The sequence below is a fragment of the Ambystoma mexicanum genome, chromosome 1p (assembly GCF_040938575.1).
Source record: "Ambystoma mexicanum isolate Mex_15411 chromosome 1p, UKY_AmexF1_1, whole genome shotgun sequence".
In the NCBI taxonomy this organism is placed as follows: domain Eukaryota; kingdom Metazoa; phylum Chordata; class Amphibia; order Caudata; family Ambystomatidae; genus Ambystoma; species Ambystoma mexicanum.
The window spans coordinates 1,458,076,610-1,458,103,268 of NC_090921.1; the positions used below are offsets into that span (position 1 = coordinate 1,458,076,610).

Sequence of the window (26,659 nt, forward strand, 5' to 3'; positions counted from 1 at the left end):
TCTCCTTTTTATCCCTACTATAGAACTAGCCATTCATGGGCGCTTGGGGTCATCTACTGTAGAACTTTGGGCATGAAGGTGTTTACATGTTTGGTCTGCAGCCTTAAAGATTCCCTCCCTGCAACCGACCCTCAGCTTTGTGAGATGGCCTTACTGTGGCATAACGCACTATGCAAACAACAAAGGTGTCTTACCCCATGTGATGGCAGCCTGTAACATGCATCCCCCTGTGCAGGCATACTGAGCTCTGCAGCAACTGTCCTCTCGCACAAAACATTACAATATATTATCAGAATATTACACTGTTCCCTCCAAGAGCATCTGTCAACAGTAAAGACAGACATAAGTAATCACAGTTTAAGGGTGTTTATTAAACTGCATATGCAGGTTGGAAAAACGTCTAATATAAACCTAAATCTAAGATAGGAGCAAGCTACGACCATCAAATAATCATAAAGAGGCTTTTACTAAGAAAAACCTATTGCCCATGCTTAGGCTAAATACAATCAAAGAGTGTGGGATAGGATTCACAGGAAAGAAAGAAGTGTGCACAAATAATAAGTCAGGATGCGGTAGTCAGGTCTCCCTTCCCCACGTTTTGAGCACGGGACAAGGTAGGACTCTGGAGCACAGCACACGCTCGAGCCTTCCCAGCGCAAGCTAACAGTTCCGCTCTCAGCTTATCAGGGTATTCAGTGGCTAAGTCTCTTTTCTACACAAAAGTCTCTTGCCTCCGAGGACCCGATGTCTTCAACAAAAAGATAAATAAAAGTTCCCTGCTGCTTGCATGTTGGGTGATACCTTTTCGCCCCTTAATCCCCCTCGGGTTCAGACCCCTCTTGAATGTCTGCTTCCCTCTGTCGGGTTCACTACATCTTCTTAAACAGTTCACTGTGGACAACCCTCTGCTGGGTTCATTCTTGTCAACACACTATTCATTGGGACTTCAGACTTTGCCCTCTTTTATCAGCATCCCTCGGTCGGGTTCACTCTTGCCAACTCTACAATGTGGGGTCTGCTTCCCTTAGCTTCACAATCATCTGTCATTCAAAGGCTTTCGACTGTACAGAGGATTTTACTAGACCCCTGTATGACCATTTTGACCCACTTGTCGCCCTTCTCCCAAGGCCTTCTGGTTACGGTAGTTCAACAACAGGGTAATCACCCAGAGTTTCCTGAGTGAGCACCCACGTCGTGCTAGACTCTTCTATGCTGGCTTTCCCCTTGCGTTTGAACAGTTATTTGTGCTTTCTTTAATCAGCTGCTTGCTGCTTCTTGTTCAACACAGTTTGGTTTCTTAACCGCTCTCCCCTTGGATAGAGTGTTTGAGTATCCTACAGGGTAGGATGGGGAAAAGGTATAATAAGAAGGGGGATACCGTGTCTCACCAGTCGGTGTCTCACTTCCACTCCCCAAGAACCCCCCATCCAGGTGATCCTCCCACACTGGTCCACCCCCAGGAACTATATCCAATAGCAATGGCTGTGTCCTGGCCACCTGGATGACAGATCCCCAGGGACTAGTCGGGGAGACACCTTCAGGATTCTCACAGTTGCCATGCAAGTATAGTACTCTGAGAGACATCTGAGACACCTGGATTTTCTTTCCCTATGTGTCCACCTCATTCACATAATGCACAGTTCACTCTTGCCTATGGCACTTCTGACAGCCTTCTGTGTAATCCTTACGTTATCTCTTTGGGGTCTGATACGCTTCTAGGGAATACTTGAGCACATCTCTAGCCTATCACTGAACCACTTATAAACTCATCTCAATTGATCCCTGTATTCCATAGAACCTGCTCACACAGGTATATGCTTGTTTGCAGGAACATAAAGCATTCCCCATTTACTGATCAGTGCTATGCTTTGATCATTCTACACTGACTCTACAGTCGTCCAAACTCCACCTAAAACCCTTGTTCCTTTTCTTACCTCTGCAAATCTGTTATGTGTGTTTACACTTTCTCTCCTTCTGCCACCCTCTGCTCTTTTTGATTCTCTCACAGATCAAGATCTGGTTACTCCTTGCAGGGGTCACAATATGCCACTCTTTGGACAAGCCTCAGTACTGTTAGAGTACTACTGTGGTATCAGAGCAGTATTACAAATTCTGAACGCAACGTCCACAAATATCAGCAATTCTTGAGCATTATTTATTAAGCGATTGTTCCAAAGTTCTATTTTCTTTTTGTGTTTAATACTATTAGGAAATATTTTATGAAGATATTTTAAAGATACTGGACACCATAATACATCCACTACTCAGCCATTTTTGTGTGAGGGTAAAAAGTACAGGGAAATGCTCCATGTTAGATTTTTGTAATTTTGATGATAAGCAACTAAAAAAGTTTGATTTTTGCATTAACAGAGACGTCTTTATGGGAGGGCAAAAGGGGCACGTGCCCCAGGTGCCCATCTTGGGAGGGGTAGGTGGCCCAAGGTTGCCTGTTTCAAAGAAGACAGGGCCCATCATTTACAAAACATAATTAATAGATCATGATCTTAAATTGTTTGCTGCTGAGGCCCCCTGCTTTGACCCTGCTGCCTGGCTGTTGTTTACAAGTATATTCCAAACTGATCAAATCATCATGTAATGTGTTCTGTGTTGAATATAGTACATACACGTTAGGATTTCACTATAGGCATTTTCATCTTTCTACAGGGAATAGATTGATTATGTGCAATAATCAAAGTTGAAATGCATGTTAACAAATCAAGAATGCCACTGCAGTTCAGTGTGTTATGCACTCGTAGCAGAGATTTGGTACATATGTCCCCTCACAGTACCAGTAGGCTCACTTCACCTTTTATTTCGCTAAGGTTAGTAGACTTGAGCCTATATATACTTTGGTTATAGTACCACCTTCTGTGCTACAAAAAATGCAGACCAGCACCAGGTTATGCTAGTTCTAAAAGCTGACATAGCATCGCTTTAGGGCAGTTCTAGAGTGCTGTTGCTCCAAACAAGGGTAGTAAAACTGACAGCCATCCTCAATAAAGAGAATGAAGTATTAGTCAGTTGAGGGTATTAGATAACCCAAATGGAGACATAGGAACTCCATTGTTGAGGCTCATATCCTGGTTTCGCAACCAGACGATACAGTGTTCCTGGAAAAATCATCTTATCGCCCTGCCTAGTATTGTTCTGCCCTCTGTGAAAAGGTTTTACTTTTCAAATTCAGGTGTCATTGTTTAGTCCATAGTCTGCTCTGTCCTTTCATGTAGGCCACTTGAATGGAATGGGTTAGACGCAGAAGAGAACTAACCAAATGTCACATGTCTCTGGTTAGCTTGTTTTCAGGTTTGCTTATGTAGCACAAAAAACAGGTTTACTTTTGTACAATTTATTTATATTTATATTATAAAACCTTTATTTGGCTCATCAGTCCAAGACTTTAAAACTGTGACATTGAAAATAAATATACAAGATACAAGTCTCTTAAAATAAGACATGCATTAATCGTAATAGCATTTCTGAAGATTGTATCTGCTTAGATTCACATCCTGAGCATATGGTCCGACATCCAGTGGTAACCGCAGAGTATTGCATCTTGTCTTTCTGGGACCGAAAAGGGACGTCGGCATAGGCGTGTCTGTAACACTATCCCTATCGTGACGTGTAGTGTACCCAAAATCCCTCACGCGCTGAGGTCCCTCCGATTGTATTTTTCTGCCATGAGGGAGCTCAAGGCTATTGTGAGTGAGTACATAAAGAGAGAAAGTAGTAAGATGTCTATGTTCCTTCCACCCGAGCGGGGAGGCAGGGTGGATGCATGTGAATCTAAGCAGATACAATCATCAGAAATGCTATTACGGTGAGTAATGTATGTCTTCTGATGCGTGTTAATCTGCTTAGAATCACATGCTGTGCATAGACTAGCAAGCAGCACCCGGAGTTGAAGGTGGGTTGAGAGAAGGAACAGTAGTGAAAAGATGTCTTAATACTGCTTGTCCCACTTGAGAATCGGATCTAGAATGAGTGTCTAGGCAATAGTGTTTTGTAAAGGTGTGTGCAGAACTCCAGGTTCCCGCTTTGCAAATGGACTTAAGGGGAACATTTGCAATTAATGCTATGGAAGGCCCAGTGCCCCGAGTTGAGTGTGCTCTAGGCTTGAAGGGCAGTTCTCTCTTAGCAAGAGTATAACATAGTGTGATGCATTTGACAATCCACCTTGAGACAGCTGATTTAGAGACAGGAGTGCCTTCTCTACCAGCTGCCACTGAAACGAAAAACTGGTTTGTCTTCCTCAGTGGTTTTGTTCTTTCCAGGTAAAACATGACTGCCCTGCGCACATCTAGTGTGTGTAGGCTTCTTTCGGCCATGCTAGTGGGATTCTGGAAGAAAGTGGGCAATTCGATTGATTGGTTCACATTGAACTTCGAGATGAATTTAGGCGCAAATCTAAGATGAGTGCGCAGAACCACCTTATCCCTGTGGACTGTAACAAAAGGGACTAGAACTGAAAGGGCCTGTAGTTCGCTAACCCTTCTAATAGAAGTGATAGCCACTAGGAAGGCTGTCTTATAAGTAAGGTCTTTTAGACTTGCTTTATGCATTGGTTCAAAGGTAGACCCCATGAGCCTGGTCAAAACCACATTTAGATCCCATCCGGCAGCAGGCTTAGAAATGGGGATGAATTCTTTTAACCCCTTCCATAAAAGCCTTAATAAGAGGTATTTTCAACCACAACACTTTCTGTTGTGACGTAGTGTAGGCTGATAGAGCAGCTAGATTAACCTTTAGGGAATTAAAAACCAGACCTGAGTCTAACAAATGAGTTAGGTACAACACAATGTGGGTAGGTGAGCAGTCAATGGGATTGACGCCCTTGGTTTTACACCAGATGACAAAGCGCTTCCACTTACTGGAATAGTAATAGCGAGTGTTAGGTTTTCTAGCCTCCCTGAGTATGTCCAAGCATCTCTGAGGGAGTTGAAGGTGTCCAAACTCTATGACCTCAGGAGCCAGGCCGCTAAATTCAGAGTTTGTGGGCATGGGTGTAGTGTCTCCCCTCTGTCCTGCGACAACATGTTGTACGGGGCACGGTAGTCTCTCAGGGGGGGGAGAAGGACATTTCCATTAGATGAGAGAACCAGGGTTGGTGGGCCCACATGGGGGCCACCAAAATCATGGTAACTGGTTCCTGGTGCATCCTGTGCAATATTCTGTTGAGTAGGGGAGCCGGGGGGAAAAGCATAGACAAATTTCCCTGACCATGTTATCCAGAGTCTGTTCCCCTTGGAGCAGTTCTGGGAGTACCTGGAGGCGTAGTCTTGGCATTGGGCATTCTCCTGAGTTGCGAACAGGTCGATCTCTGGGTAGCCCCATTCTGCAAAGATGTTGGAAACAAGGTCTTTGTGCAGGCTCCATCCGCATTCTGCGGGCAGTGGGAAATCTCTGCTGAGCATGTTCGCTAGAAGATTGAGTTCTCCTGGAACGTGTTGGGACAGTAGGAACATCTTGTGTTTGAGAGCCCACATCCAAATGTTCTGGGACAGCTTGGATAGCCTTGGAGAGTGTGTGCCCCCTTGTTTGTTTAGGTAATACATGGCTGTGGTGCTGTCTGTCAGGACCAGGACTGTCTTCCCCCGTAGCTGTGTCTGAAAGGTCTTCAGTGCATTGAATACCACTAGCAGCTCTAACAGATTAATATGGTTGGATGCTACTTGTGGGGACCACACTCCATGCGCTGTCTGCTGAAGCTGGTGAGCCCACCACCCCGTGAGAGATGCATCTGTCGTGAGAGTGGCTTCTACTGCAGGAGTGGTGAAGGTCTTCCCTTTCAAGAGGTTTTCCCTCGACCACCACTGCAAAGAGAGAACGAGGGCTGGCGAGACAACTACCAGATATTCCCATTGTCCACTGGCCTGACACCACTGGCTGTTGAGTCACTCTTGCATTGGACGCATGCGCAGCCGCGCATGGGGAACTAAGTAAATGCATGACGCCATCATACCTAGCAAGCGCAATGGCCTTGCGCACCGTCACTTCCCAACTGGCTACATATTGAGGGATCTGAGAAAGCATGTTCTGAACCCTCTCGTTGGAGGGGAAGATGAGGCCGTCCTTTGTCCGAATCAGAGCCCCTTGGAATTGTTTGACTTGGCTGGGGTCTAAGCTGGATTTCTTCTCGTTGATGGAGAATCCCAGACTGAACAGGAGGTCTATTGTCTTCTGAGTGTTCAATAGGCACATCTCGTAAGTGTCCCCTGTTATGAGCCAGTAGTTGAGGTAAGGGTAAACAGGGATGGATAGTCTGTGCAGGTGTGCTGCCGCTACTGCCAGGACCTTTGTAAACACCCTCGGTGCTGAGGCAATGCCAAAGGGGAGTACTTTGAATTGCCTGTCCTCTATCATGAACCTTAGATATTTTCTGTGTGCTGGCAACATTGAATATGAAAGTATGCATCTTTCATGTCCAATGTTGCAATGTAATCCCCCTGTTTCAACAGAGGGATTACTTCCTGCAGGGTTACAATACGAAACTTTTGAGGTTTGACAAATTTGTTCGCTGTGCGCAAGTCTAACACAGGGCGCATGGTGAGGTCCTTTTTGGGTACAAGGAAGTACACTTGTTTACCTGAAGAATAGGGACGGCTTCTATGGCGTTCTTTCCCAGAAGTGCTTCTACTTCTTGTATTAGGATTTGCAGATGGTCTGGCGTCAGGCGTCATGCTCTGGGCGGTTGAATTGTGGGGGTCGGGCGAATTCCACACAGTACCCGTGGGCAACCGTTTTTAGAACCCACTGGTCTGATGTGATCCCCTCCCATGCCGAAAGGAAAGATGTTAAACGCACCCCCAAACGGGTTGACATGGGAGGGGACCTGGATCCGTAGGTCATTTCTGACCACAGGCTGTGGCACCCCTGGAATAAGGGCTTCTGCCTCTGCCTTTCCCGTGCCGCTGACCCCTAGGTGGATAGTTGGCAGGGGTGCTGGATGCTTGTCCTGAGTTCCAGCTGTTTCCTGTATTGTACATGTTTTGAGCGGAACGGGATTGGCCTTGAAAGGACCAGCGGGAACCGCTTCCCCTTTGGTGGGAGGGTTTTTGTGTGATTTGTTGCAGGGACTTAAGAGTCTCATGCTCTTATTTGGCAGTCTCAAGAGCATCGTCGACTGCTTTACCAAAGAGATTCGACCCCTCAATAGGTTTATTAATAAGGGCTGCTTGGATCTCCGGCTTGAAGCCCGAGTTCCGGAGCCAAGCATGCCGCTTGAGCAGGGTGCCCTGAGCTAGGGATCTTCCATCCGTCTCTGCAGTATCCAGAGTGTTTTTTAGTACATTTTGGTTGACCTGCCTGCCCTCGGCCACAATGGGGAGTAATTTGGTTCTTGCAGGTTCAGGCTCCTCCTGGAGACCTTCTTGCATAAGGTTTCCACTGTGCATCTGCATAACTTGCAACTAAAGTAGTGTTGTTTGCTATGAGCGTGGTAAGAGCAGCTACCGAGGTAATTCGCTTACCCAAGGCATACAATCTTTTTGACTCGTTATCGGGAGATGCCTCTCCCATAGCAAGGGGTACTCCCGCCAGTTTCTGGGTGGTGATAACCACTAGGGAGTCGGGGGTGGTGTGGCCTTTAATATAAATAGGGTCAGTAGGCGATGGCCGAAATAATTTCTCCACCCTTGGATTTACTGCCCTAGTCTGGGCTGGTGTGACCAGGGAAGGAGCCAATCTCATTTTAATGGAATTCAGGAGAGGTATGGCTTGGCTATCGGGGGGGTTTTCTTTAAGAATATCCTCCACGAAATCTTGTTCAGGTAGGGCCTCCTGGGTGAAATAATCTGATGCCTTTCTTAAGATGGCATTGAATGTCATCTGATCATCCAGTGGGGAAGCCTGACCGGTCGGAGTGGAGGGAGGGGAATCCAAACATAGGACATCCCTGTCCAAGACGTGAGTAGGAAGTGCCCATGGTTCTGTCTCAACCTGGTGAGTGTCTTCCCAGCCTACTGTGGGATCCGCCTGATCATACACAGCGTAGTCTTGTAGGAAGGTAGTATCCTCTTCCTCATCAGACATGTCTTGATAAGTTTCCATCTGAATCTCATCTTTGGGGTGGATAGAAATGAAATGTTCTTGAGAAGGTCCAAAAATTCTAGGAAATTTAGAAACAGGTACAAAGGGAGAGTCCGCCCGTGGTCCCTTGGGGGCAGGCTACTCTGGAAGTGAGACAAACTTTTCCAAACGGTCCATGCACCCTTCATACCTTTCTTTGGTCCATTTAGATGAACCAGAAGGGTGGAATATTTTCATTTTCCTCTCTATGGCGCCAAAATTTGTTTCACATAGAGCTAGCCAAAGGCTCCTGACTCTCCTCGTAATCCCCTTGAGCATCGGGGTGTTGTGGCGCGTCTTTCGACGTGTCCGCGGGCCGCTCTTTGTGCTCCATTGTGTCTTTAGCCTTCAGCCCCACTGCAAAAGCAATTCTGCGATGCTTTCGGCGATGTCTGGCTAAGTGGGGCGTGCCGTATGACTAGGAGGCCTAGGAGTAGATTTTTCTACTATGGGGTGACTAGAAGGCCTAGTGGTAGATTTTTCCCTTACTGGGGCCTTAGAGGGCGTCAGAGCGTCAGCCGATTGCGCTTCGAAGGCCGAAGGTGGTTTGGAGGTAGCGCCCTTAATGTTTGAAGGCCCAGTCGCAAGACACTACTGCGGATGTGGGGAAGGCTGTTGATCTTGAAGATCAGAGGATTCTGTCGAAATTTTCGGCGGTCCTGTTGGTGCTTTCGCCTGTTTCAGTGGTACCATCGAAACCGGGGGAGGGGTTGTGTGTTTAGTGTGATGCCCTTGTCGCCGGGTGTTTTCCCCATAGCGTGACTCGCGTCAGGCGTAGCGGGGTCAGGGATGGGCGTGGCAGACCTAGAGGTGTTCGTCGTGAGGTCGATGGCATCCGACATGCATGCTTGGTCATCACTCGCACCCATGTCACTTTCGGCGGGTCCGGCGGTGGGGGAAGAAGATCCAGCCCGTGACATGCCGTAGGCGGCCCACCGCTTAACGCGGCGCTCCTTAAGCGTTTTAGGTCGAAGGAGTCTACAAGCCGCGCACCGCACTTCGTCGTGGTCAAGGGGTAGACAATTATTGCACTTATCGTGCTCGTCCTTCCAAGGGTATCTGGCCCTGCAAGAGGGGCAACACCTTAATGAAGTCCTTCCAATAGCGAAAGGTAATAAATGAGAGGACCAGACCTAGAGTGCAAAGAGGGGGAAAGAGGAGAGACATAGCTGAAAGGATATGACCACCCCGACCCCACTCTCCCTACTGTGTAGGCCGGCCAGAGGGCCCGGCCACATGGACGGCTCCGTCGCCGGAGTTCAGGCGTCGAAGTCCACCGCATTCTTAGGCGTTGAAAGTCCCCCGTTGTCTTTGTCGTAGCACAGGAAGCACTGTCAAAGTTACTATCAGGGGATAATCGACAAAGTCGATAGACAAGTATGTAACAATGACTCTTATTAAAGAGCTCCGCAATGGGGCGACCAGTTATCTGGGCGGAAAAAAACAATCTGAGGGACCTCGGCGTGTGAAGGATTTTGTATACACTACACGTCACAATAGGGATTGTGTTACAGATACGCCTATGCCGACGTCCCCTTTCGGTCTCCGAAAGACAAGATGCAGTACTCAAAACTTACCATTGGATGTCGGACCATATGCACAGCATGTGATTCTAAGCAGATTAACAAGCATCAGAAATCAGGTACACAACCTAGAAGACAGAAGACAATAAATATAATACAATTTAAAAATATCTAATGCAAGCATAAAACCATGAAAACTATATGTTCAGAAGGGAGAGTTATCTCACAACCCTTATCAAATAATAATTATTTTACATTTAATGGAAACCTCAAAAGTTGAAGACATCCACAATGTAGCCTCACTAGTCTATGGGCCTCATTCCGAGTACGGCGCTAACCAATGGCGCTATTAACGCCTTGGTTGACGCCGTACCCGGACCGGCAGCGCCTTGGTGGATGGCGGAATTACCGCCCCATTCCAAGGTTGGCGGGGCGGTAATTCCCCATTCACCAAGGCTCTTCCCCATTCCCAAATGAGCCCCCATAGGGCTCAATGGGAATGGGGAAGATGCAAATAACGGTCACCGTTCATTACGGTCACCGTTATTGGCTTGGAGGCCCCTTTGCGCCCTCGACTTTAACACCTGCTCAAAGCAGGCGTTAAGGGCGAGGGCGCAGAGGGAACTCGGAGTATGGCGGTAAGGGAATACCGCCACCGGTCTCGTTACCGGTGGCCGCTATCCCTTACCGCCATACTCGGAATGAGGCCCTATTACAATTAAGACACCTCAGAAGCCAGGCTCGATGGATACATTTGATAACTCTACAGACAATATCAATTTGTTCTGTTCGTCTGCAGAGCATCAATGCCTCTGAGGTAGTGTGAATGCCTGCAGAACTTAACAGTGGCTTTAATTAAAGTGCACACATTGTCCTAAATTTGCGGGGGAAAAAGAGGAAATTCACAACTGTTTCATCATCCATGTTACAAAGAGGACAAATACCAGAGGCATCAATACCCCAGGACTTAGTAAAAGAAGCCAACATAAGGGTCTCCATCCTAAAGTTCATATAAAGGGCATGAGCAAACTGGGGAAGACAGAGTCAAGATAGTCCTCAAAATCAAAATCTTGTTTAACCATAAGATACCCTGGACATAATTTTAAACCATGACATACTTCCTCCATTTTCGATCTAGAGTGAGCTACAAACAGCTCTTTCACTCGGATATGCATAGCTTTAGTGATACTTTTGGGGTGCTGCCATAATTCATACTCTATAACATGCACACTCTATAACATGCACAGACGTTTTGACAAACAAAACTTAAGGTAAGCCCATGCCACTTTCATTGTTAATCAAGTGGATCAATTCTTTATGGAATTGAATTAGGCTAGGGATATGCCATAGTGATAGGCAATACATAACTGGCATCATAAATACCTTGTTCCCTACTCCTACAGGACACAATTCAGTTTCCAAATGAATTAAAGTGTAGGTGCACCTCTAGGGAGCATAAGTAACTTCTTCAAAAAATTGTTTTCTGCAAAGGCCAGACCTGAGTTGTTAGCCTGAGTTATTAGTGTATCCCCATACTTATGCCCTATTAAGAGCTGAATTAATGTCTTGTTTTCAGTACAATTGAATTGCTGGGCTGACTGCCCCTGTCCCGTGACAATAAAAAAAAGACAGGTTGCACCACTGAAATTTTCCAATGAAGTACAGGCTTTACTCAAGCTCAGGACCGATTCTCATGAAAGCGAATGCCCAAATAATCATAAGAAGTTACCAGCTCCAATCTAAGGCTCTCTACCCTGATATCAATATCTTGATACTTTGCAAACTTAGGTTTAAAAACCATGGTCTTAGTGTTGTCAGCATTGAAAAACAGCTCTAGATCCTCATATTTCTTTAAAAAAGGATGCTAGTGGTGAACTAGACAATAACAGCATAATCTGCAAAAAAAGATTGCACGATAAAAATCAGAACCCATTTTAGGAGTTTCCAGACATTCCAAAGTAAGTGCAGAAATAGCTTTGTCGGTAAATATACAAAATAAAAGAGGGGCAAGAACACACTTCTGTCTTACTCCTTTTATCACAACAAATAGGGGAGTAATCTCACCTGCAAGCCCAAAATGCACAGCCGCCTTGCTAAATCTATAGAGCGATTGAATAGTCAGAATTAGTTTACGAGGCTTATTTTTACTGTCCAGAACCATCCAGAGTATATCTCGGGGTCACAGTCGAATACAGTCTTAAGGCCTATAAAGAAGGCATAAAGTTTAATTCTCTTTAAGACTGAGTACTTCTGTACGAGCATGAAAAAACAAAAACTTTGGTTTATTGTTTCCTTTCCCTTTTGGAAACCTGCCTGGAGTGTACTAATAATCCTATTCTCATCAACCAATGACTGGACCCTGCTAAGTGTCACCTTGGCAAAAATCTTCCCTGTAATGTGTAGCAGGGAAATTGGCCTGTAGTTGGCCGGTTGCTCTCCTCCCTTTTCTTATCAATTGCCACAATTTTTGCACGGTGCCATGACTCTGGGACAATAGTCAAACCAAAGGAGGATATTCGTTCCCAAGAGCAGAGATGCAGAGTGTAAAGAGGAGTGACCCAAGACAGAGCCTTGTGGAACACCAAAAGTTAGAGGAGTTGAGAGGTGTTATTGCTCCATGAGACAGAGAATTGGCGAGTTGCAAGGTAGGATTCAATCCAGGCAAGTACTCGATCACAAATCCTAAGAGGGAAGAGGGTATTCAGGAGATCAACAGTGTCAAAGGTAGCAGACAGGTCAAGGAGAATTAGAACAGAGGATAGGTTGGAGTGCTTAGCAGAGGTGAAGTTGAACACATTCATGAGAGCAGTTATTGTGGAGAGACAGGAGTATAAACCTGCTCGTAGGGAGTCTCTAAAGTTGTGAATGTCTACAAAATTGCTAAGATGGTTGAACACAACCCATTTAAACACTTTAGAGGAGTGCGGAAGGAGAGACACAGGGCAAAAGATAGCTGGTCGGTTCGGCCACCCCATGCTTTTTTAGGAGAGGGTTGACTGTGATGGTTTTGAAAACAAGAGGGAACGCAAGCAGAGTCGAAGGACAGGTTGAAGGGTTCAGTGAGGTGAGAGGCCACTAAAGAGGCAATAGACTTTACTAGCAAGAGGGTCTGATGGGGCACAATAGGCGTTAACCTTCATCAGTAGAGATAGCACTTTGTCAGTATTAGTGTGACTAAAGTGGGAAATAGAGGCAGAGGATGATGGTAGAGTAGGCAGAGTGTAAAATTTATGAGATGGGAGTTTGAGAAAGGTTAGGAGAGAGTCTCTAACTTAGGAAATCTTTGCAGGGAAGTATTCAGCTAGTTTATTAGCTGCGCGAGTGGAGTTGACAGTCATAGAATTAGGCGCAGTGAGGAGTTAGTTTAGTGTGCCCTGTAGCCGGCGAGGATGGTTGGATTGAGAGAAAGCGAGGGTTAGGTAGAATTCTCTTTTCGCTCTATCAAGAACCCAGAGGTAGAGTTGCAGGTCCACATGCAATTGTGTATAGACTCCATCTGTGCAGCAGCTGATGCATGTCAGTGCGGAGAGAGTGTATGAATGGGGGAACCCATGGCTGAGCATGCTGAGATTTAGGGGTGAAGGTAAGCCGTGTGGAGGGAGAGGAGAACAAGTCATATAGTAGGGATTTGGACCGGGAGAAGGCAGTGTTGGTGGAAGAGGTATCAGGTGTTAAGGAGGAACGTGAGAACTGTGGGTTGGAGAGAAAGGGGGTAATGGCAGAAGGTTTACATTTCCTTTGATTAATAGGTGAAGTAAGTGGTGAGAAAAGGTCAGGGGATGGAAAGGAGATGGTGGTGGAAACAATTGAGTGATCAGATATGGATGTGTTATAGTAGCATTAGTGCTTAAGAGAGAGGTGGAGATGAATAAGAGATCCAAAGAGTTACCTGTGTATGGGTAGGTAGGTTGTGGATACAGTGGAGAGCGTGGTCACTAAGAAAAGACTGAAGTTCAGATTTCTGAGAAGTGGTTGGAGAGGGAAGGTTAAAGTAACCTTAGAGAATGAGGTGATGTTTGGTGGAAAGAGAATCAAGGAGTTGCCCAAGATCATCAAAGAATGGTGTAGTGGGACCAGGAGGGCGATAGATGGAGATGTTTTGAACAAAGTTAGGCAGACCAAAAGTACAGATGGTGAACTCAAAAGCAGTAGGATAGGACATGACATTGAGGTGTTGAGGCGGGAACAGAACAGGTGTCTGGCGCCTTCACCTCTGTCGGTCAGTCAAGGAGAGTGATTTAAGGATAGTTTGGAGTCGTGTAGGGCCGGCATAGTGGCAGTGTCAGATTAAGACATCCAGGTTTCAGTGATAGCAAGAAGGAGGAAAGCGGAAGTCAAAGTATGCAGTGATAAAGGATTTTTTGTTCCATATAGACTTTCTAGAGTGCAATGTTCAGTTGATGAGATAAGGAGGAGTAGAGAAGTTGAGTCTCAGAGGAAGAAAGGCGAGGTGGATAGGTGTTAGATGGGGTATGGTCAGCTTTGTATGTTGGAAGGAGGTGGAAGACATATGAATTAGTGGGAGTTTCGAGTAGTGAATTTTATAATAGGGATAGGAAAGGAGGAAGTTGTAGCGTGATTGGACAAATCGTAGGGAGAGGTGAGTAGGAGTAGCAGCAGGAGGAGCAGGAGTGAATGCATTATAGGTGAGTAGCACAGATATGAGAGGCAGCACAGTAATTGGGAAGATAGTGGTACTCACGTATGCAAATAGTTTTAGTGGAGTGCTGAAGTTTGATTTGAACGTTTGTGTGCTGTATGAAAGGCATTTTTGTGGCAGCCCGTGGCAAACAGGGGCTAACAGGGAACACAGAATGAAATACAGAAGGATAAAGTAGCAACCCTAGCTCTGTCTTCCCTTTGCTCTGCACGCCTGGGAAAATGGCCGCCCAAAGGATAGTTCTTATATGCCCAAAGTAACCTGGAAGTAACTTTGTCAGAGGTCACAGCGGTAGTCCCTAGATTGTATCGATCCAATTTCAAATGATAATCAACACATCACAAATAATAATTCACAAGTCTTTGTGTTGGATGTATTTGAAGCTTTAAAATACAGTAATAAAACCCAAAAGAACGTGTATTGGTCACATGGATTAATATTCGGACACTTCTGTACTTCACTTGATGATCGAGAAAATGAGATTTGCGTATTTGACCAAGTCATGTCTACAAAACAGGTATTATTTTAGTTGATAAAGGCAGACATTCACATATAATTCCATCTTGCTGTAACAAAAACTGGGAGAAAATGTGGGCAAGTGCATACATTGCAAACCAAGCTGAAATCCCAGATGTATTTATTTATTTATTTAGTAGAATGTTCAGCACTTGCCCTACCCAGAGAGTCTTGGAGCACATTACAAAGTTCAAGGTTTGACAAGGTGAAAGGTCAAACAGAAATACAAAATGTTTTTAGGATAGGATTGAAAGATTAGGATAGACAAGTGGTAGCAGGGGATACATAGGGGCAGTGTTATGTGTGGGAAAACAGGTATGTTTTGAGGCTCTGTCTGAAAGTGGTGATGTAGGGTGCAGTGCGTATCTGAAGAGATAGAGTATGCCATGCCCTGGGTGCCCAGTGGATAAATGCTTGTTTTTGTGTGCATATTCGTTTGTAAAGTGGATTGTGTAGGAGATGCTGTCTTGCTTGTCTAGTGTTTGTGTGGGGTATGGGTTTGAATTTGCCTTGAACATAAGATGGGCTTTTGTGGTGGATGGTTTCGAAAATAATGCAGCGTCCTTTGAAGGCAATTCTTTGGGGCACAAGGCCAGTGGAGTTGGATGAGAGCTGGGGTGATGTGTGAATATTTGGGTAGGTGGATCATGAGTCTGGCTGTTACGTTTTTGTATGGCTTGCAGGGTGCAAGGGTGCTGCTGGGGAGTCCAGTGCCGAGAGCATTGACATAGTCCAGCTTGGAAAGGACTAGTGCTTGGACTGCTGTGCAGAACACATCAGGAGGACAGATGTGTCTGATCTTATGTAGGAGGTGTAGTTGTAGATTGCATGTTTTGGTGACAGTCAGTTGGAAGGACTACTTGCTGGTAAACTCAAGGTAATACTAAAGCTGCAAGGGCGTGGGGCTTGCAAATTCACCTCACCCATTTGCAGGAGATTTTATTGCATAGTAGTCGACCTTGCTGGGAAGTATGGTTGTTTGAAACCTTTATGTGACATTTATTGCAAAGAAACTGCAGTACATGGTCAAAATTAAAGTGTCACTGTATGTGGCTGGCCTCTAGGTGGCAGCATTGCTAAACTCATGTTTTAATGGGATATAGGGTTGCTTGATATAGAATAATAATGGTGGTGGATATACTGCACATCACAAAGTAATGTGCTACTTTGCTCACAAATGGTAACACGACTTGAAAAAACCTGTCCCTCTTCTAATCTCAGTCTGTATTCAGGCACATGCCACCTTCCTGGTAGATTTTAATCCATATCCTCTATCTATGCTATGGTATCTGTACCTTCCGTGTTGTATACAATATTTCTCTTGTACCCATTCCTGAGCATGTGTGCATTCTGTGAGGCTGCTAATCTAAATTGTGTTATAATGCTGAGGTGTGTGTACCCTTTTTCATACAGCTGCTGATCTGTGCTCTGCATCTATACCACAGCCTGTATAACTTCCTCAAATATTGTTAAAATGTGCCCTATACCTGTGCTACAACACCTGCACCCTCTTCATGGACTGCTAATGTTGCCCTCAAAATGCTACAGATGAAGGGGTCATAAACCTTCAAGAGAGCCCCCATGCTTCTTTTGAGCCCTGCCAGGATAGGATATCAGGGATTGGGTTGTGATTATGATGGGAAGTGGGGGTGACTGAATCCCTTAATTTCTTTGGTTCAGGTGGGGTCTGTGCCTTAGCCCTCAAAATCCCTTAAAAGTAGGCCCGATTTTACAATATAAATTTAATAATGGAATCAGAATGTTAATAGAAACGATAGTTTGACCCTTTTCTGTTTCTGGAAAAAGAATTATAATATTCTTAATAAAGGAGCCGGATACATGTGATTGTGGAGTGAAATTCGGAATAAAGGAAGCAAACGTGCTTATAAATGATACAGCTTGAAAAAGATAAAGCACTTACTAAATATTTTTTTATGTATGGATTGTGTCCTCCCACGTATTCCCCATTTTTTGATATCTCCAATATCCAGCTTCAGCTGCTTCGAAAATAAATTAGGCAGAGGGCGCTGCGCGTCGATGCAGTCAACTTGATGTCCCTCAAGGGCCTCCGTCTCGAGTATGATGTCATCGAAGGCATATATAACATGCATAGCGCCCGCTGGTTTCAGTAAATTTTTTTGAGTAAGCCTTTGCTTCGTGAACTAAGGCACGCTTCAGATATTCAGGGGAAATTGACGGTCGGTAGACTCCCCCAAAAAATCCCCTTCGACTACCCTGTCGAAAAAACATTCCTCTGATGAAGTGAGAGGCAACTCTCCTTGATAGAAGAAGATTAAAAGGTCCAGGTCGCAGAGTGGCTCCCACCAGTCGTCGTTGAAGAAATCAAAGAAAAGGCACCACCAGTCGCATCCTTTGGCATCCTCGTCCGACTCCTCTCCAGAGAGGACCATATCTTGCCCCACTAAGGCCTCTACTCCGGCTGAATGGGAATCATTCAGGCAGGGCATGCTTAAAATGTTCATGTGCCAGAAACCCTCAAAGCAAGTAGGCCATGCTCCTACTGCACTTTCTGAAGCCAGTAAGGAAAGGGCTTGAGCCAAATCGCACGTGCACGGGACGAAGAGCATATTCCTATCAGGAGCCGTCGAGGCATTGACACAATGAAAAATCAGCGAGGAATTCTTCGAGCCATCGAAGTCCGTCACGGACAAAGTCCAAGGACATGTCATTGTCGAAGTTGTCGCAATCAACGCCACCGGTGCCAACGACGTCCTGGACGTCTTAATTGAAGACATCAATGACTCCATGGGCATCTGTCTCAAAAACGTCGAAGCCATCAACGCCTTTACCAGAAATCCAGAAGCCCTTCACTCCTTTATCTAGGAAGGAGTTCTTTAAGACACTCACTTCCATTTTGAGGACAATAAGACATCTGATGATAATGATGCATACTTTGGATTGCAATATGACACTCCAAATGTCCCTGATAGCTTCATATTTGAAGAATCTAGGTTACAGGGCCTGCATGAAAATTTACAGACGGCCAGTGCAGTGGACACTTCACCAGAGTTGTAGTTTGGAAGGCCAGAATCAGATGAGCACGCAGATGCCTCTTACAGGCAAAAAATGACCAAGGTAGTTGATTATCTGGGATGGAGCAGGCCTGCCCTCCCATTTTAACAGGATGACCTTACGGATATCCTGGTCAAAGGTCCTCAAAGGGATCCTCTCCTACCCTTTCATATCGCTCTACAGAAGAGAGTAGGTGCTAATTGGGAAGCACCAGAATCAAGTAAGGTAGTAAATAAGAATTTAACAAAGAAATACCGACTGTCAAGTAGTAACCCCAGCTACTTGTTGAAACATCCTATACCAGAAAGTCTGGTGGTGCAGGCAGCTACTGCTACATCCAAGCGGGCGGCTTATCTGACCATCCCACCAGATTGGGATGATAAACTGTATTTCCATGGCGGCTGAGCATATTCCCGAAGGGGAGGAAAGAGATGGTTTCTTGGCCATTGTAAAGGATGGCAAAGAGGCCATGCTTGAGTCTCTCCAGTGGGGTTTGGATTCTGCTGACACCATCAGCAGAGCCATGGCGGCAAGCACCGTGATAAGCAGGTTTTGCGGTTAAGGAAGTATAAATTTGCACCAGAAGTGCAGTCTAGGCTCCTTAATATGCCTTTTGACGGGTCTCACCTTTTTGGCAACAAGGCAGATGAAAGCCTTGAGAAGCAGCAGACACCAAAGGCGGCAGCCAAGTCTCTAGTTGCCACTATAAGGCAGCCTCAGCCTTTTCACTCCAGTGTGACGTCTTGCAGGGGTAGATCCTTTCGCTACTACTCCTCAGTTGGAAGAGCGAGAGGAATGGCTGGTCAAGGAGGCCAAAGAAGATTCCCTTGTGGTGGATGAGGGAGAGGTGCAAAGCCTGCCCAAGCAGCAGCATCTTTACCAACAGCCACTGCTTCAGCCGCCTCAAAACCTCTCTTGAGGTCTTGACTCACGACACCCCAGTGGAAGACAGACTGTTTCAGCATCTGAAAGAATGGCAGGGTATTACTTCAGATGCTTGGGCACTACAAACCATAGCCCAAGTTTACTGCCTCGCCTTCATTCAGAGACCTCAGAACCATCCACCGGCGGGCCACTCTTTGAAGGTTCCAAGCAGGAAATGTTGACCCTGCTAGAGAAAGGTGCTATAAAGTCAGTATCTGTAACGGAGAGGAACAAAGGATGGTATTCTCCATATTTCCTTATCCCCAAGATGGACGGAGGACTGAGACCCATCTTGGACTTGAGATACTTAAGAAGTTCCTCAGGAAGGACAAGTTCAAGATGGTCACACTTTCTAAGATCCTTCAGGCCATCCAGCTCCAGGATTGGATGGTGTCATTAGACATTCAGGATGCTTATTTTCATGTGCCAATCCATTACAAGCACAGAAAGTACCTGAGGTTCGCTCTTTGCGGTTCTCATTATCAGTTTCGAGTTCTGCCGCTATGGCAGACCACCGCCTGGAGGTTTTCACCTTCCAGGAAGGGGTGAACTTGCTTTGAATTTGGGGTTACCAAAAGTACTTACCTGCTTCCGAATATTTGTGAGATTTCTTGTTTTATTCTAATAACCTTTTTCTTTGACATACTCCTAAGTAAACTCAGAGTGTGTATTTTGGAGTGTATTTGTGTGTTACTATTATATTGCCCCTTCTGAAGAAGGCTTACTCAAACTGACTGCTAGATAAATTAATAATTGTTTAATTGAGAAACCATGTGTTTAAGAGTTTATTTGAATACTTGTCACTGTGAATCTTTGTGTAACACCCCTACTGCTAGCATTTACCCTTCTGGCTGCTCAACACGCTACCAACCTGTGTAGTACAGACTTATACCAAAGGTTGGGTTCCTATTGCCAAGAGGTCAGGGTTGTTGTAGTGCACACAGAGGGTACTGCATACAATCTTGCCTAACAAAAGGATACTGTAGAGGCTACAGCTTTGTTCACCTGTGTCTAGTATGTTCCCATAAATGCAACAGTGACTTGCTTACCGTCATCTTCTTCTGTGGCATTAGGGCTCGGTACAAATACAGGCTCTGCAGGCCAGCAGTGCTCCTCTGCCCATCGCAACATTTTCTTTGTAAGAAGGTCAAACTTCACGATCTAGAAAATCAAAAGATTCACGAAATATCAATACACCTATTTTGTATATAAATCGCTGGTTGCTTTGCAACCTGCAACAGTATGCTAACGCTCTGAAGAGGATTGTGTGGTGGCATTAACATTAAATAAAACCATATGAGGTTAAAAAACAGAAAAACAACCCAGAAACTGAGACTGGAAACCCAAACAAGATATTGTAGGACTGGCCTGATCGCTGAGTGGATCTTGTGACAAGCCTAGGCCTGCCAGGCTCGAGAAGTCAGTCACTTGTCAGCAAGACCTATGAAATGGCAGTAGTGTCAAGCAGGCTATTAACTTTTGGGATGAGCTCTGATTTGTAGGTGCCGGGGAGGTGACATCTGCATATATGCACCACTACAACACAACACACATTACAGGTGGAGTAGATGGAAGAGTTAGGGTGGTGGAGACCTGGATGCAGCAGGAGGGTGGTCATGCCAGAAGAAAGAAAAGTAGAAGGTGGGACACTGGGATTTTCTGGTTAGGGCCCAGTTAGCTGTGGCAAGGGGTTATTACTAGAAGGCATGGAGGATTCGGGGTGCCACTGTGGAAGAATGAAAACACAGCAAAATCACATACCAAGGTGCCTGGAGAAATACTGGTATTTCTGCTTCCGTCCACTACAGAACATTAGATGCCAGAGTAATTCGACCAGTGAGAAAGGAGAGAGGCTCTAATTTCGTTCTTACACATGCAAACTCCTTGAGTACATTCCTCAAAGGGCAGCTATTGTTCACAGGAAGCTGATTCGTCAATTAAACCCGTATACCGTACAGGTGCAGAGTTCCAACTGAAAAGGTTCCCCTCAAACAGTTTTCTGATGCAAAGAACCACCTCAGTGCTTCTTACCTCCTGCTCCTTGAGAAAGTTCCCTTCAAACTATTTGCCAGTTTTGTGTGGTGGGGCAGGCAGGGGATACTAGGTGAGGGCTTGCACTTCAAAGTGCTGTGATGAAGAGTCATCACTAAACACCAGCCTAAACATGTCACCCGTATTGCCAAGAGGCTGTAAAGAAGCAGTACAGAAGCGGTAAGGACGCTATTCCTGTTATATGGGACACCATTTGGGGAAATCTGTAATCCACATTGCCAAGAGTCAAGAGACTTTAAAAAAGACACCGGCATTGTTCAGCCTCCCTTACAAGGGATACTGGTGTGGAGAATCCTGGAACAAATATTGCCACTAAGATCAATTGTAGTTGTAGGAGTTATCTTCCTGGCGGGCAAGTACACTAGGAAAGGGATCATAGTAGTTAGTCATGGCAGGCGAGTATACCAGGAAAGAAGATGTTTTGAAGATGTGTGTTTTGGTAAAAAGGTGTGGTGTGTGATTATCATTTTGACAAACTGTTAACTCACCAGAGGTAGTTGCTGTGATATCCTGACAAAAGTATATAATTTGAAGAACAAGTGTGATATGCTAATAATTGTTTTACATCCTGAAGAGAACAATTGCCTTTGGTTTATGAACAAGTGTCTGTGGAAGAGATATTCACTTTACCAAGTGGAAAGATGTAGTGGAGGGCAAATACATTTTTGTTGAACCAAACAGAACTTTGGTGAATCAGAACTTTTTCAAGGGTATTCCTGAATTGATCCAGGGTAGTGAGCCCAACGCTGGTCAGAGGGAGTACTTTCTAAAACATATAAGTTTGAACTTTTATATTATTTTGTTGAATTGAAAACAGCCAAATATTGGTCAGCGATCTGTTGGACTCTAGGTCATCTTTCTTTAGTTTTAGTTTGCCAGGTAGGGACATCCTTGTTAGGATAGGGAAAGATACACGTTTATCTCACCCCTTTCATTTAATAAATGGCAAACATTGAGAAAACTACCTCTGTGCCTGTCTCGCATTTCTGACCCCTCACAGAACCCGAATGAAGGTTACTTCACATTTCACCTCACCAAGGAGATCAAGAGCTAGTTCCTGGTCAACACTCTTATAGTCTTAGCCCCAGCCACAGGGCCTGGATAATGGGCACTGCGCGCTAGCTCCATAATGCGCCCGGATGCCCTCGGGCCTGGTACGCTTTACAAATAAAATAAATACAAATACAAATAATGGTCCATGAAATTACACTAATGGGCTATACTGCTCCAGATCCATTACCGATAGGCAATCTCATCAGAGAGTGACGATGCCATGATGGGAGGGGTGGAATTTTCTGATGTTTCTCTATTCTTTCTGAACATACTTGAGATTTTCAACTGCCTTATCATTTGTATTAGTTCATTCTGACCCATACAGTACACCCTAATGAAATTTGAAATGTTAATTGTACCCTCCAAAATGGCTCAAAAGGTTATTATGTGGCAATTATAGTCTGCCATTTGATTTTCTTTGTCTTACTCACCTGGCACAACAGCATGCACTTCCAGGACTCCTAATGTAGAAGGGTCTCAGTCCTTGTATCTCACATCTAAAGCCACAGCTCTTTCATTTCTCGTTTCACTATGTTTAGATCTTTTATAAACCATCTGCCTTTTTGAGGTCCTCAGAACCGACTCCACCACAATTGTCACAACTAACAGTGGACATCTCACAGAAACCAAGATTTGAATAAGCATGAATTGTGAACATCCTTATTGTACACTAGAGCAACTTAGCGTACAATTGTGCCAGTGTGAAAAGCTTGTGCTTCTCTACATTACAACACACTTCTTTTCTCTCAATAATGCAACATTAAACATGTTGTCGAACAACTACATCTTAAATCTTTTTGTTTATGCATTACGTGGTTCCAAACCTGGGTGTCGACGTTTACATGCAGTAGCACCATGCAAAGTACCATGCCAACTGAAATCCCTGTAAGCAACATTACGGAAGTGACATCACAAGTGTGTGTCTGTGTTAAGGCCTCATTTCCATAATCTCACTCTATGTTCCCCCTCCCAGAATTACTTTTCACAAGTCTCAGCTCTCATTTTTCACCTTTACTTAAAGTGAAAATACTCAAAACTCTAATGCAGAGGTCTGTGGGCAAAGCATTTCACCCTACGTAGGCTACTTATTAATTTAAAATGTTGTTTAGCGCTGGCCCTACCGACAGGATCTCAGAGCACCTTATTTGGTTCAAATATTGAAAAGGTGGGAGTTGAAAAAAGAATTTACAAAATGTTTTCAGGAAAAGATAGGAAGATTAGGATAGACAGGTGATAGCAGTGAAGAATGGCAGGGTTCATTGTGGGGAAACAGGTATGTTTTTAGCCTCTTTCTGAAAGTGGTGAAAAAAGATGCAGTGCATTTGTGGAGAGGTAGGGTGTTCTATTTCCTGGGTGCCCAGTGGGTAAATGCTTGTTTTTGTGTGCATGTGACTTTTGCAGAGTTGAATGTGTAGAAGGTGTTGCACGGCTTGTCTGGTGTTTGTGTGGGTGATGGGTTTGATTTTGTCATGAAGGTAAGATGGGGTTTTGAGGTGGATGGCTTTGAATACAATGCAGAGTCATTTGAAGGCAATTCTCTTGGGGATGGGGAGCCAGTGGAGCGGGGCAAGAGCTGGGGTGATGTCTGCGTTTTTGGGCAGTTGGAGGATGAGCCTGGCTGCTGGATTTGGATGGCTTGCGGGGGGCAAGGGTGTTATTTGGGAGTTAGGAGAGGAGAGCATTTTCATAGTTCAGCTTAGAAAGAACCAGTGCTATGACTGCGTGCAGAAGTCATCAGGAGGAAGGATATGTCTGATTTTGCATAGAAGGTGTCATTTTAGATTGCATGTTTTGATGACAGAGGTTATGTGATGTGTGAAGGAAAGGTGGGGATCCATGGTGAATCAAGAAATTTAACTGGTGTGGAGTGGGATATGTGTGGGTTGTCACTGACAAGTCCTTGGGTCATGGGTGTGGTCAGGTTTGTGCCTTAGGGGGCAGATGAGGAGGTATTCTGTTTTTGCAGGGTTGAGTTTGAGGAAGTAGGTGGCCATCCAGTTGGTAATGGTGGCGACACAGGGCTTAAGGGTGTGGATTTGTGAAGGGGATGACATTTTGATGTATATTAGTGTGCCATCTGCGTATTGGTGAAATTGTACGTTGTGTTTGCTAAGGGTTTGTCCAGGGGACATTCAACATATAGGTTGAAGAGGTGTGGAGATAGGGAGGAGCCTTGCAGGATTCCATACTTGTATAGAGTGGGGTCTGATCGATAAGGGGACACAGAGACAACATGTGTCCTGTCAGTGAGAAATAAGGTGAACTAGTCGAGTATGGTGCCAGAGAGGTTCATCCTGTGGGCTAGGATGTCCACTAGAATGGTGTGGTCGATGGAGAGGAGTACGTGTAGAGCTGTGTGTCCTTTATCTGTGGTGGTGTGAAGGTCATTGAGGATGTGTAGAGTAGCAGTCTACTTTGGTGACAGAGATTTTGGTGACAGAGGTTATGTGATGTGTGAAGGAAAGGTGGGGATCCATGGTGAATCAAGGAATTTAACTGGTGTGGAGTGGGATATGTGTGGGTTGTCACTGACAAGTCCTTGGGTCATGGGTGTGGTCAGGTTTGTGCCTTAGGGGGCAGATGAGGAGGTATTCTGTTTTTGCAGGGTTGAGTTTGAGGAAGTAGGTGGCCATCCAGTTGGTAATGGTGGAGACACAGGGCTTAAGGGTGTGGAGTTGTGAAGGGGATGACATTTTGATGTATATTAGTGTGCCATCTGCGTATTGGTGAAATTGTACGTTGTGTTTGCTAAGGGTCTGTCCAGGGGACATTCAACATATAGGTTGAAGAGGTGTCGAGATAGGGAGGAGCCTTGCAGGATTCCATACTTGTATAGCGTGGGGTCTGATCAATAAGGGGACACAGAGACAACATGTGTCCTGTCAGTGAGAAATAAGGTGAACTAGTCGAGTATGGTGGCAGAGAGGTTCATCCTGTGGGCTAGGATGTCCACTAGAATGGTGTGGTCGATGGAGAGGAGTACGTGTAGAGCTGTGTGTCCTTTATCTGTGGTGGTGTGAAGGTCATTGAGGATGTGTAGAGTAGCAGTCACAGTGCTATGTCCATGCACACAGCTAGATTGGAAGGGGTTCAGTAGGTTGTTTTCGGTGATGTGTTGTTGCAGTTGGGTAGCTACAAAGCATTCGATGATTCTGTTGAGGTATGGAAGGATAGTAATCGGGCGGTAATTGGGGATTCTTGCACAGTATTAGTGTTTTTGATTCCCCATAACAAACACAGGACTGCATGAGTTAGAATGCAAAGTGAGGAAACCTAAAAGACAGGATTGATTGAGAAGCATCTCAAATCAATGAGCCAAAGCCAGATGTATGCAATCTCTCTGGGTGATATGTGTGTGAAAGAGCCATCTACTCTTAGTTATTGTTTCACACAGGAATGCAGATTATTGCTATGCTGCATAATGTCAATACAAGCTGCATTCCTACAAAAACAAAAAAGATATTGGGGATATCAAATGGGTGGCTTTAACATGTAATTGAGTCTATTTTTTTTGTAAACTTGTAAGCAGTCAGACTGAGCAAACAACTGTGTACTCGTAGGATGTGAAACCTTGGTTTGAGAGGCCAATTGCCACAACATACTACTAATGACTCAAGCACCAGTAAACCTAACAAAAAAACACACCTTTGGCAAGTCTACATAGAGGTTTGCTGACATTAATTACTTAGTGAAACAGGATTATTTTTAAAACTTATTTGAGGAATTTAATGATTGCTCAGGTTCAGCAGCTGAATTTCTGAGTGCCTAAGACATTTGGATAAACAAACTAACTTCCTTGAATGCCGCCAAAGCTGCTTGAATATTCAAGGAATTACATTTTAAACATAAGCCTGCATGATGTGCCTCTTTAAAAAAGTCAGATTGATGTGGCATTTGGTAGGATCTAGTATTCAACAGAGCGCCAGTTAGAAAGCATCACTCGAGTCCAGTTGTTAATGGCAAGCGGCAGGAAATGCTAAAAGTCCTCCATGATAATGTTAGTGGCATGTTGGAAAAGGAAGCTGGGGGCTGCCTTCAAAGGATCTAATTTTAGATACAGTCTCAGATCAATATATTAGACTGACATATCTATAATCTTACCTACAAGCCTATGCTGCTCAAGCAGAACATCTACAGTTGGGAACACATAACTCTTACGGAATGATTCACTCTAATTTATAGGTTGAATGATCGCTTTAATCCCCTGCTGAAATGATCTTCCGGCGTGTGGGCAAGGATCCAGCATCAGTTGTTTTTTTAGATAAACAGTACGGGACTCATCCCAATACCCTGGCATAATAGTGTATTAATTGCGATTCATCTGTAACGCCCACACATAGACCCTCGAAATGACTATGCGAAAGTGCTATTGGATGTCCTATCTGTGATTTTTGTTAAAATCCTCAAGAGGTAGCAGAGGAAAAACAACTACTACCTTGCCGTCAAATGGGATTCAGACCAGGTCTACCTACAATGGTTAATTCTTTGGCCTTAACACTTTTGACCCAAAAGATGGTAAACAGGAACACTGTCTATTATACACAAGGAAACTGAACGATTGGGGCCTCCTAGAGGGACTTTTTGTGGGTGTTTATTCCGTTATGCAGCAACACTTCAGTAAAAGTCAGTGTAAACCAGAGACGCACCACACAGGAAATTGATGCCAACAGGTAGTTAACACAGGGTTGTGTGTTGTCTCCTACCCTATTTAAACTTTATATCAAGTTCATTTTTTAGGTCTTTGGCAGTGATTGTTTATTTCTACCTAACATGAAATTGACACACATATACATTGGCAAGCATACGCGGATGACCTTATTAAATATGACACAAC

The 26,659-nt window shown here is 44.8% G+C and overlaps 1 protein-coding gene across 2 annotated transcripts in view; it reads right to left on the reverse strand.

Annotated features, from left to right (window-relative positions):
* BCO1 (beta-carotene oxygenase 1) overlaps positions 1-26,659 on the reverse strand; it is a 296,080-nt gene that overhangs the window by 13,508 nt on the left and 255,913 nt on the right. For both annotated transcript variants that reach the window (XM_069607100.1, XM_069607101.1), the window contains exon 10: positions 19,770-19,881. In XM_069607100.1, the coding sequence (XP_069463201.1) occupies positions 19,770-19,881 (112 nt within the window). The remainder of the gene's footprint in view (positions 1-19,769; positions 19,882-26,659) is intronic.